We start from the raw sequence: 12,972 nt of genomic DNA, 5'->3' as shown, positions 1-12,972 counted from the left end.
CTCACTGTACACACTGTTTTGAATGCCATTTGAATGTGTCTAGTGGTGCCCCCTGTCGGATAAGAGTTTAAACGCAGGTAACTGTCTCAGACACCTGATTGAGTACAGTCAATGTAAATGTAGTCTCTCACACTCACACACAAACACACTCACAAACTGCTATGAACACATTTAGGGGCATAATTTGGCGTTTGGGGATAATCAAATATTTACATTTCTTTACAATCAAAATTAAAAAATGCAGATGAGCACGGTTAAGGTTCAGTGTGCAGAAGAGGAGTAGAAAGGTGTTTCCTGTGTCTGCATTTTGTAGAATTTTCATAGAATGTGGAAATGATATTTTCTATAAATAACTTTCAACAAATACCTTCCACACACAGTAAAATAGACTGATCAAAACAATGAATGACAGTGAATAAATTTGTTGATTAAAACTGTTCTAAATCAGAAGACTGACCTTTTTAATCTAAAATTTTACTGATGCCTTTGTCTGAATACATCCATCCATCTTCCTCCACTTATCCGGGACCGGGTCGCGGGGGCAGTAGTCCAAGTAGAGCCCCCCAGACTTCCCTCTCCCCGCACACCTCCTCCAGCTCCTCTGGGGGAACCCCAAGGCATTCCCAGGCCAGCTGGGAGACGTAGTCTCTCCAACGTGTCCTGGGTCTGCCCCGAGGCCTCCTCCCAGTGGGACATGTCCGGAACACCTCCCCAGGGAGGTGTCCAGGAGGCATCCGGAACAGATGCCCGAACCACCTCAACCGGCTCCTCTCGATGCGGAGGAGCAGCGGCTCTACTCCGAGCTCCTCCCGAGTGACTGAGCTCCTCACCCTATCCCTAAGGGTGCGCCCAGCCACCCTGCAGAGGAAACTCATTTCTGCCGCTTGTATCCGGGATCTCATTCTTTCGGTCATGATCCAGAGTTCATGACCATAGGTGAGAGTAGGAATGTAGATCGACCGGTAAATTGAGAGCTTCGCCTTACGACTCAGCTCCTTCTTCACCACAACAGACCGGTACAATGACCACATTACTGCGGACGCCGCACCGATCCGTCCGTCAACCTGCCGCTCCATTTTTCCCTCACTCGTGAACAAGACCCCGAGATACTTAAACTCCTCCACTTGAGGGAGCAACTCCCCCCTAACCCGGAGGGAGCAATCCACCTTTTTCCAACTGAGAACCATGGACTCAGATTTGGAGGTGCTGATTCTCATCCCCGCCGCTTCGCACTCGGCTGCAAACCTCTCCAGTGCACGCTGCAAGTCTTGATTCGATGAAGCCAACAGGACCACATTGTCCGCAAAAAGCAGAGACGAGATCCTGCGGCCACCAAAACAGACACCTTCCGTTCCCTGGCTGCACCTAGAAATTCTGTCCATAAAGATAATGAACAGAATCGGTGACAAAGGGCAGCCCTGGCGGAGTCCAACATGCACCGGGAACAGGTCTGACTTACTGCCGGCAATGCGAACCAAGCTCCTGCTCCGGTCATACAGGGAACGAACAGCCCGTAGCAACGAGCCCTGAACCCCATAATCCCGAAGTACCTCCCACAGGATGCCACGAGGGACACGGTCGAATGCCTTCTCCAGGTCCACAAAACACATATGGACTGGTTGGGCAAACTCCCAAGAACCCTCCAACACCCTAGTGAGGGTATAGAGCTGGTCCAGTGTTCCACGGCCAGGGCGAAAACCACATTGCTCCTCCTGGATCCGAGGTTCAACTATCGGTCGGATCTCCTCTCCAGTACCCTGGCATAGACTTTCCCAGGGAGGCTAAGGAGTGTGATCCCCCTATAGTTGGAACACAATCTCCGGTCCCCCTTCTTAAAAAGAGGGACCACCACCCCGGTCTGCCAGTCCAGAGGCACCGTCCCCGAACTCCATGCAATGCTGCAGAGGCGTGTCAGCCAAGACAGCCCCACAACATCCAGAGACTTGAGAAACTCGGGGCGGATCTCATCCACCCCCGGAGCCTTGCCACCGAGGAGTTTTTTGACTACCTCAGCAACTTCAGCCAGGGTAATGAACGAGTCCCCCTCCGAGTCCCCGGCCTCAGCTTCCTCTACGGAAGGCGTGTCGGAGGGATTGAGGAGATCCTCAAAGTACTCCTTCCACCGCTCGAGGACATCCTCAGTTGAGGTCAGCAGTGCACCACTTCCACTGTAAACAGTGTTGGCGGAACACTGCTTCCCCCTTCTGAGTCGCCGGACAGTTTGCCAGAATCTCTTTGAGGCCGACCGAAAGTCTTCCTCCATGGCCTCACCGAACTCCTCCCAGGCCCGAGTTTTTGCCGCGGCGACTGCCAGAGCCGCGTTCCGTCTGGCCCGCCGGTACTCGTCAGCTGCTTCAGGAGTCCCGTGAGCCAGCCATGCCCGATAGAACTCCTTCTTCAGCTTGACGGGATCCCTTACCTCCGGTGTCCACCACCGTGTTCGGGGATTGCCGCCGCGACAGGCGCCGGAGACTTTATGGCCGCAGCTCCGAACCGCCGCCCCGACAATGGAGGTGTGGAACATAGTCCATTCGGACTCAATGTCCCTAGTCTCCCTCGGGACCTGGTTGAAGCTCTGTCGGAGGTGGGAGTTGAAGACCTCTCTGACAGGGGCCTCCGCCAAACGTTCCCAACAGACCCTCACTACGCGTTTGGGCCCGCCAGGTCTGTCCAGCTTTTTCCCCCGCCATCGAATCCAACTCACCACCAGGTGGTGATCAGTTGACAGCTCAGCCCCTCTCTTCACCCGAGTGTCCAAGACATATGGCCGAAGATCAGAAGAAACGACTACAAAGTCAATCATCGACCTCTGACCTAGGGTGTCCTAGTGCCAAGTGCACTGATGGACACCCTTATGCATGAACATTATGTTCGTTATGGACAAACCGTGACTAGCACAGAAATCCAATAACAACTCACCACTCGGGTTCAGATCAAGGAGGCCATTCCTCCCAATCACACCCCTCCAGGTGTCACTGTCACTGCCCACATGGGCGTTAAAGTCCCCCAGTAGAACGGCAGAGTCCCCAGTGGGAGCGCTTTCCAGCACGCCCCCCAGGGATTCCAAAAAGGCTGGGTACTCTACCCTGCCACTAGGCGCATAAGCACAAACGACAGTGAGAGACCGTTCCCTGACCCGAAGGCGCAGGGAGACGACCCTCTCGTTCACCGGGGTAGACTCCAACACATGGCGGCTGAACTGAGGGGCTATTAATAAGCCCACACCCGCCCGCCGCCTCTCACCCTGGGCAACGCCAGAATAGTGGAGAGTCTACCCTTGGTCGAGAAGAGTGGTTCCAGAACCCAAGCTGTGAGTGGAAGTGAGCCCGACTATATCTAGACGGCATCTCTCAACCTCCCGCACCAGCTCAGGCTCCTTCCCCGCCAGTGAGGTGACATTCCAAGTCCCAAAAGCCAGAGTTGGCGCCCGAGGTTTGGGTCGGCCGGGCACTCGGCCCCGACCACCGCCCAAATCACAACGCACCAGTCCCTTAAGTCCTCTCCGGTAGGTGGTGAGCCCACCGAAGTGTCTGAATACAGTACATACAAAATCCGTTTATATCTGTGTTCTAAATGAAAAAGTGACTTATGCTTCTTCGACGTATGAGATAGGAATGTCATGACTGGAAAAGATATTGTGCCTCAATTAATTCTCAGTTATACTAAACACGTGCATGAGCCTGCGTATGAAAAATAAGGTATATTCTTCCAAAAAAAATAGACTGATTAACCCTAGGCATCGCTGCATAATTAAAAGTCATCCAAACGTTTTATCTTTGGAAATTTCCATATTTTAGCTTCACACTACTTTAAATTTCAAAGCAGCATACTTTTGCCAGATCATTTGAGATTAAGTACCTCGCTCAAGGATACCATGCTCGGGTTTCGCCGAGCAGTACAGCAGCAGACACGGGCAGCTTGTAACGGTACAATACCACGTTATTGACTCGTGTTATTACCATTGCAAAAGTGTGACTGCTCTCCGTTCGCAAGGAACAGATGGCAGGAGAAGCTCTGTCCACACAATGGTGAGTGGAAGAGCGGTTGATGTACCGGTGGCGCACCTGCTCCTCCCCATCAACACCCTCACTTGGGATGAATAGAGGGGCTGGGAGGCAGTCAGCCGCTGTCATCCGGGGCCGTCGGCGGCCGATGACAGCTGAGTGGAAAGCACACTTTCACTGCCTTGGGCAGCGGCCCTTAATTGCCCTATTGTTCGAGTCTCTTGGTTTTCACACCAGTCTGGGATGTGCATTAATTTTTTTTTTTTTATTATACAGCATGTGGTGTGACACTATCACCTGGTCCCCCCCGCCTCCTGCATTCTGATTGGGTGGTCGGGCTACATGGAATATTTAAAAGGCCCTCGCAGTAGAGTGAAGAACCCAGCGACTGAGCATCCCACCACCTGATCTCCTTTGCCGTCCACTGTGTGTCCTCAGCGCACCCATGTGTAAGGGACTGTCCTCACTGCCCTCATCATGCTTGGAGAAGTGAGTAACGAAGGTGGTGGTGTTCGGGAGGGAATCACGAGTTGCGTGTTTTTGTAGCCATGTGGGTCAGTCCAGGTGTGCGCCTGTGTTATATGCATCTGTTGCGTGACTGTGCGTGTCGTTGTCTGCGTGTTGCAGGGCCAAAGGTGTGCGGATGAAGTTCGGCCACCTGGCCGAGAAGCAGGAGCGCTTTCACAAACAGAAGTATCTTGTTCTTCAACTCCTCACCATTGCATGACCACACCTACATGCTGCATGTATGACATTCATGGTTTCTTTGTTATCCCCTGCGCAGAGCTCATGAGGAGAAGATCCTCCGTGACTTGGAGACTCTGCTGAGCAGCAAGGGTATTCCACGCCTTTCTTTGCCCATTTGCATAGATATAGATTCATCCGTTTTTATTTGTCCTGATTGCAACCGCTATGCCACCCCCCGCCACATGACACACATTCACATTCACACAGTTCTCCAAAGCAACATAGAGTGATTATTAGTACTTGACACCTTCATCCAAGGTGACTTCCAATGTTAGATACACTAGCGTAAATTCCCTAAAGTCCTTTAACCATTTAAGTCATCTCCCCTGGGATTCGAACCTACAGCACATTTTAATGTCACCTCAGTCCAAGTTCACAACTGTGACGTTATACCCTACTCCCTATTTAAGCTTATGGTAATGCTGTGAAGATGCTACTCACATCTTTCCTTCTCTGTTTAAATGCCGGCTGATCTTTATTATTTTACTGTGTTACGGTCCACTTGAACCGTCAGTGGGTCTCGAGGCTTTCCGCTGGTTCCTGCGCTCCGAGTTCAGTGAGGAGAACCTCGAGTTCTGGTTAGCCTGCGAGGACTACAGGAGCACGGCCGAGAGCCAGCTGGGGGCCAAAGCTCATGGCATCTACAGCCAGTTCATCAACTCGCAGGCTCCGCAGGAGGTAAGCAGGGTGTAAGGATGGAGCTGGGGAGTAGGAAACCAGGACTCCATCATGTACACAAGGCTTTCACGTGTAGGTCAATCTGGACTCGGAGACACGGGAAGCAGTAACAAATATGCTCCGGGACCCCCGAGCTGACGCCTTCAACAATGCCCAGCAGCAAATCTACACCCTGATGTCTAAGGACTCCTTCCCAAGGTTCCTACGCTCCTCCTATTACCAGGAAGCAGTAAAGGCTCTGTAACATCAGCACCATCTGGTGGCACGGAGGACCAAAGGCAGCTCAATTGGTTGTTGCACTCACCGCAAGTGCCCACTAGGGGCACCATTCTAAATGTATTCCTGTGACATGAGATGTTGGTGTGCTTGTGTCTGGGCAGAGCAGCTCTGGCTTATCTATCTTAATGTATTAAGTATGCAAAAGTGCAGAATCCAGAGTCGCCAGTTGTCAGCGTAACAGTAACTACTGTGTCCGTGCTTGTGTGCTTTTTGGGTTTTTGCATTGTACAAGAAAATCTGAATGTAATTTGTTTTAGAACTTGAGACATTACTTTTTGTGTTTGTCGGAAAAATAAACTCATTTACCGGCACAAAGTTTCAAGATGTCTGATGTTTCAGTATGATAACATCACCCCTTGTAGATGATTACTACCCTAATTGTTGTGCAGGCTGTGCCACATTGGTTGCACAGCCACCTGCCATCCATCAGAGTGACAACTGGTGTTAAGAGGTGCATGAAGGGCATTCAACCAGCAAACAATGGTTCAAGCCTTTGGAGCAGTAGTTGCTAACCCTTACCACAAAAACAACTACTTGTGTGCATTGTCTGCACTTCATTAAGGAGGTCTGCGTGAAATGTAGAAATAAATATTTGCAAAAATCAAACCACCATCATGCTTATTAAAGCATATATAGCACATAAGCATGTTATTTTCTTTAAAAGTAGTTAGTTGGGGCAGAGTTTTACTAATCCAAATGCATTTAAAACCCAGTTTTTAATATCTTGTATCTTGCTTTATGAATATATTACAGTACTTATCAGAACACAAAATTTTTGTATGATATTTCATGTCTGAGTTCCTCTGTAGCTGGTCTTTGTGCTAAATCTTGTATTTAAAAAAAAAAAAAAAAAAACCAGACCTGCCAAGATGATAGAAGTTCATCTGAGTTGGCATGTCTTGTGCCTTGGGCATAATAAATAGTTACAGTAATGAACTTGATTTCATGCTGCTTCCTGGAGGAAGAAGAGCTTAATTGGATTTCTCCCCAGGAATATGTGACACGCTTAAAAAGTACAACTCAGAGAAGGGGGCCCAAAAATATTGTAAATTCATAGTAGAGCATCCCTGATGCACATTACTGGGTATTTAGTATACACCTTTGTACAAAGTGACTTACAGTGCTAGGTTTGTACACTAAGCTCCTTACAATGATTGAACTAGTTACAGAACCAGGTCATTTTTACTGTACCAGTTCAGGGTAAAGTAAGTAGCTTACTCAAGAGTACTGCTATAAGGTCAGAGATGAAGAGCTTTATAGTCAAACATTTTTCTATGCAACTTTTTCATTCTGTGGTATTCATGGCATAGATGCATTTAAATAAGAATTTTATGCTTATTTAAAAAATGTATTAAACTTTTTGAAAATACATTGCCTACAGACAAATTACAGATGGAGTTGGGGGCAGTCAATCCTAGCAATAACTCAATGAAGTCCATCCTGAGTAAAAAATAAAAGTTGAAAGTTTTATGAAATGTACAATATCCACCCAGCATTCTGTGTGCAGGGACTTTTCCCGCAGTGGCCTAGTTCAGTTGAGTTCTTAGTGTCCCTTTGGCCGCAATTTTACTGTCTATTTGTATACTCTTGTACTTACGCCAAAACTGTGTTGTATGTGTGCTACTGTAGCCCTTTGCAATTTCCCTATGGATCAAGTACCTCTGTAAGTACATTTTCCCAATACAGGTCATACATTCACATTTATTCATTTGCTTTTTTTTTTTTTTTTAAACAATGTCAAACTACCTACACTTATTTATCCATTTATACAGCTGGGTACTTTTTTTTTTTTTTTTTTTTACTGAGCCAACATAGTAAACACCTTGCTCAAGGGCACTACAGCAGTTGGTGAGATTCAAACTAGAAACCATCGGATCCAAAGGCAGCAACTCTAACCCCTACGCTAACAGTTGCCCTTACAGATAGGATATGCTTTGTGGGCCCAGTTTTCTTAGTATCATTAATTTCAAGATGTTTATAGTGAGAGGAAGAAAAGTCTCCATAGAAACACCGACACCAATGAGAATGTAGATGGTGGGAGAGGTACACAGTATTACACCAGTTCTGAGCCTATTTGAGCCAAGAAAACCACAGTGTGACAATGGAAGCCACACCCTGCAGTGACCTCCCTATTTAGAGGAGCTGGTGGAAGGGCCTGGGGGTCCACTGCCCTGTGCCGCACCGCTTTTCAGCACATTCAGGCTCTTGTGCAGAGAGGAGCTCGCTCTCTGTGTGACTTCCTGCTCAATCCTGTTCCTTATTGCCACCTCTAGGCCCTGAGGAAAAGGACACAGAGGACTCAGGATACACCTATGGATGGAGCTGCCTCTTCATCAAGAAAAATTAAATGTAAAAATACTACAAAAAAATTGCCATCATTTCTTGCCCTGCAAATAACACTATGATTTACTGTTCATTTACTTTACTGTGCTTGGTAACATCAAATAGAAAGCTCACCTTTTTCAATTTCTGTTGCTGGACAACATGTGCTTTTTTAGGGGCAATTACTCTTCCTGAAAAGACAAGAAAAAAAATCTGATCAAAATACAAAGCATAATACATGTGGGAATTACACTGTACATGAAGACAACAATATTATTGCTTGGCTGTAAATTGCATGCATTATTTGACATTATTCAACTGAAGAGGTTTTTTTAAATTACGAATGAATTTGAAACATCCAAGCTCTAAACATACAAAAATATGGCTCGAGCGTTGGAAATATATGTTAGATGTATTAATTACAAAATACAAGAATATAACAAAGAAGGAGGGATAAACAGAAAAAACAGATTACCAAGAGCCTTTATCAAAAAACTACTTAATTTGCAACATTCTTAAGGCTTTCACATTAGGGGGGGAAAAACTGAACTGGTGAGGAATAAATTAAGGCCTAGACTTAATGCATTTTTCCTTATGAATATGAAATTTACCCAATATACAGATAAGATAAATAACATTGGTAACAAGAATTTGGACAGATTCACCAGCAAGGAAAAAACAGCCGTACGTACAGTAGTATTATTAAGCTGGACAAAAAGAGAAAAACAAAGCCATCGCAATTTTGATATCCCAAAGATATCTGGACTGCGGACAAAAATAAAACAGCTCAGGGACTGTTTCTTCTCAGATGAGCAAAAATAGAAAGGAAAGACATCTTACATTTGCGTAAGCACTTATGAGGGTAATTTTTATTAATGATTGAAGTATTTCTCTAATTTTATTATTAATCAAAAAATTTGTATAGACCACATTCTTGACAATCAAACTTGGGACCATAATGCCAACCACTTACAACAGGTAAGATAGAACTAACCCTCTTTCTGGCAATAATGGACTTTCTCATAAGTAAATCGGAGCGTTTAGAGTCCGAGATGCAAACTCCACTGATGGCAGGTTGAAGAATATACCAAACACAGGTATGAGGAGGAGATTAGTGGGAATGCACTTAACAGTTTTCATGTAATCCTGCCTCAGAAAGGTAACCCTGTATTTTACAACAAAGCCATAGCAGAAGCAAGTGTTCCAGTGAAAGTTCAGCAGGTATGAAATAAAAACAAGGTGAGTCAAGAGTATAAACTCTCCATTTAGAATAACGGGAGGGGAAAAGCTGTTTGAAGATCAATTCCCATGAGTCAAGGGCTTGTTTGTGGAAACCACATAACTTCACAGGAAGCCTTGTACATCTAAACTCTCAAGACAGTAGGATACTTCACATTTGGCACTGTATAAAAAATCGTATTCAGAATCCAGACTAAAACTGAGTTCTCATGCAGACATTTAAATCCAATTTATCTTGAAAATTGGATTCAAGGCCTGAAAAGTCAAGGGCGTTTAGACCACGTTGAGAGACTGGTCTAATCAAAGACTTCCTACTAACATATTCTGTTTTGCTCTTCTAAATGAGCTTGAAGAGGAGGAGGTCAGAGGATTTACAGGCAGTAGAGTGAATGTAAAGAGAAATAGCAGGATACAAAAAAAAGACATGAGATCTTTTCTCTAATAAACTAAAGCGCCCACCTGTAACCAAGAATTAAAATCTTACTGACTACATCTAATTTGGGGTAAAAATTCAAAGCTGTTTTATCACGTGCGGATGAGCTAATACTCATACTGACGCCAAGATATCGAACCATGTTTTTTAACCTGGGTTCCATTGTCGGAAGACGGAGTTGAGCAGCGCGCCAACATTTATTATATTTTGCCCTTCTTACTGGTATTGCTGGTGAGACGTGAAGCTTCACGGAAGACCACTTTGACTTGTAAAACACACCTGAAACTGATCTTAGGAAACATACAGGTGTCATCCGCCAGTTGAGTTGACTTGCGACCAAACTGTTCCCTCCAATTTTTATCCCTTCAGCACTAGTGACTAGGGCACTGCTCAACACGGAGACATGATTCTGGCCAAGGAACAACGAGACATGGGACATCCCTGTCTTACACCTCTGTGGACACTGCCTCTTTGTTTATATGTTGAAGAATGAATTTGACAACACCAGTGAAGCTATTTCCCAATCCAAACTCATTTATTAAGGACAAAATCATGCTCCACAGTGATTCGATTGTGAATGTATCTTGGGGAGGGGACCAAAGACTGATAAATATGGGCTTCTCTCTTTATCGATTAAAGGAAAAGATAATAGGCTAAAACAAGACGTTATCAGAAGAATTAATCCTCACTGCGTTTCCGAGATAAATTCTTCTAAGAAAGTTTAACCTGTTGTCGCACACACCGCCGGGGTCTACCGTCTCCAACATGCACTGCGGCTGCCCGCGCCATTCCGGCTCTTCAATTACAAGAGAACTACGTCGTCCTACGAGAATGTGTGGAAACGTAGATCCGAAATGGCGCCTACTTCCGGCGACTTCAAGCAGTATTACAGACGCTGATCTTCACACCAATATTCATGGGATTTATAATATATCATACCAACATACGGAGGGAATCTTACCTCCTTTCTTAGGACCCTTCTGTTTGTGCTGTTGTTGTTGTTTTTTCACTCCTCCTGGCCGCTGTGCTTTAAACTTCTGTTTCCCTTGCGCCATTGTCACCCTTCCGAGTCTTCAGTTCGCAAAGATTTGTGGGTCAGAGGTTGCGACCGAGATGCATTATGGGGAAATTAAAGGACAGCTATGAGAATTATAATATGGAATTATTCCATTTTTAAGACATCTGACTGATGTTGTAAATAGCAGATTTCCCCGTTTATAGTGAAGTTTTTATTTATTGTCACTAGAATAAAAATGTATATTGTGTTCCCTAATATTACATGCCAGGAGCTGAATCTTCAACAGTTTTCTTATTTTTTGTGTCATATCTGGGTATGGTGTTTGAAAATCAAAGAGAGTGGAAGGGGTCTAAAAGGGTCAATTGGCACCTCTAGCAGTACACTGGTAAATAACTCTGAATCCTAGCCTGGTTTGAATCCCTGTTGTGTCATTTTACTCATGTGATGAGGAGACACCAAACACAAACTGGTCATTTTTCCCTGACTGAGCTTTACTGGAGGAGAGATAAGAAACTCATATCCTCAGATGAAATACAGAAAAAGAGGCAAGAAATTTACCTTACCTTCCTTCATTCATTTAGCTGACGCTTTTTTCCAAAGCGATTTACAATGCTTAAAATACCCAAATACCTTTCAGTCTCGAACTGGACTGGATCTCGTGGTGAACAATTTTTGTAAAAACTTTGCTGTGGAGATTTTGATTATTTGACACCAAAAAAACAAGGAGCGTCGCAATCCTGTTGTGTTCAACCGGGATTGGAGATGGCCAAGAACAATAATCTGAATTTAACAGACCTCAGGATGTTCTCAGAGGAATATAGAGAAATTTTCCATGTGGATACTTATGTCATTTAGTGTTCACAGTTTTCATTTTATTTGTGTTGCTTTCCTGAATCTGTGATTCATTACCTGCTGAATACGTGGGCACATAGTACAAATGTATTTCAGTTTGTGTTGAGCAACAGGAATAATATTCAGTGTATTGACATGATCTTTAATAACACAGTGGTGGATGACCAAGTAAATTCATTTTCACTTTTTTTCCAAATTGGTTCCAGGGTCTTGTCTTCAATTTGGCTCAGATGGCATTTTCTTTACTCTGAGTCACCGGCAAAAGAATAGGGCTCACAATCCAAAAGATTTGTACTCAAGTTAGTAGATATAAGTAGTGACTCATCAGGCCTTTCAGCTGTTTGCTTTCTTTCACAAAATGAAATGGCAGACTTTGAAGAAGCTTAAAATAACTTCAGTTCTCTCCATTACTTAGCAACATGAAATTGCTTTTCTTGCAGGAGATCATGTCTAAGAGAAGAGTTTTTAATGCTTAGAAATACTGTTGCATAGATTTGAATACATTTATTCATTTGAGACACTTTTCTCAAAAGCAGCATACATCTTAGAGAAGAATACAAAAAGTGCATTACATGAACAGAAGGAGAGATTTGGATGCAGACATGTGATTGTTGAGTAAAGTCAATTTGTCGCATACCACCGTATAAACCAGTATACATTAGTTTTTTTTTTTTAATTAAATAATTCAATATAATATTTAACAGATAACTTACAGATAACTGACTAAAAATTAAGCATTTATTGAGTGCAGAGGAAATTAGGGGGGAAGTGAGTCTAAATGAGGTGAGTTTTGAGATTCTTCTTGAATGTAGAGAGAGATTCAGCAGTTCTGAGTGAGAAGGGGAGGTCAATCCACAACATCGGAGCCAGAAACAAAAACCCTTTGCTTTTGACTTGAGACCTTTTGTGGGTAAAACCACCAAGTAGGCAGAGGTGGAGGAGAGTAGACGTCTGGTCAGGGAGCAGATTCAATCGAGAGCGACGGGGAAGGGGAATACATGAGAAGGCTTTGGTAGGTCAAACACAACTCATGCAGCATAATTCTGTATCAGCTGGAGGTCTGATGGCAGAGGCTGGAAGACCAGACAGGAGAGTTGCAGTAATCTAGCCAGAATATCACCATGGCATAGACCAGGGTTTGTGTAGAGTTTGTTTTGGTATAAGGGTGGATCCTACAGATATTACACAGGATGCATCTGCAGGATCAGGTTGAGATATTTTAAAGGAAGGTCAGACTCCAGTTGATCATTTATCCCAGGTTCTTAACCAACGAATTAAGTGAAATGAGAACGCAGTCCAGTTTCATGGAGTTCTCGACAGCAGGATATACCAGCTGGGAGATGAAGGACCTCTGTTTTGGAGATGCTGAATTGTAGGTGGTGATCAGACATCCAGGCGGA

At 44.6% G+C, this 12,972-nt stretch overlaps 2 protein-coding genes across 2 annotated transcripts; one reads left to right on the top strand and one right to left on the bottom strand.

The window, feature by feature from the left end:
- Positions 1–4,298: 4,298 nt before the first annotated feature.
- Positions 4,299–6,241, top strand: LOC108939640 (regulator of G-protein signaling 5). The gene is made up of 5 exons (XM_018761111.2): positions 4,299–4,493; positions 4,632–4,697; positions 4,789–4,841; positions 5,266–5,429; positions 5,506–6,241. The coding sequence occupies exons 1-5, from the start codon at positions 4,450–4,452 to the stop codon at positions 5,671–5,673; spliced, it is 495 nt and encodes a 164-aa protein (XP_018616627.1). The 5' UTR covers positions 4,299–4,449; the 3' UTR covers positions 5,674–6,241.
- Positions 6,242–7,486: 1,245 nt separating this feature from the next.
- Positions 7,487–10,789, bottom strand: c2h19orf53 (chromosome 2 C19orf53 homolog). The gene is made up of 3 exons (XM_018761294.2): positions 10,664–10,789; positions 8,166–8,221; positions 7,487–7,984 (listed from the first exon to the last, which is right to left on the bottom strand). Exons 1-3 carry the CDS (start codon positions 10,755–10,757, stop codon positions 7,838–7,840), a joined length of 297 nt encoding a protein of 98 aa, XP_018616810.1. The 5' UTR covers positions 10,758–10,789; the 3' UTR covers positions 7,487–7,837.
- Between the last annotated feature and the right edge of the window lie 2,183 nt (positions 10,790–12,972).

Source organism: Scleropages formosus, chromosome 2 (assembly GCF_900964775.1).
Source record: "Scleropages formosus chromosome 2, fSclFor1.1, whole genome shotgun sequence".
NCBI classification, from domain to species: Eukaryota; Metazoa; Chordata; class Actinopteri; order Osteoglossiformes; family Osteoglossidae; genus Scleropages; species Scleropages formosus.
Note: the sequence above shows the minus strand (reverse complement) of the source record. Positions and strands in the feature narration are given on the sequence as shown.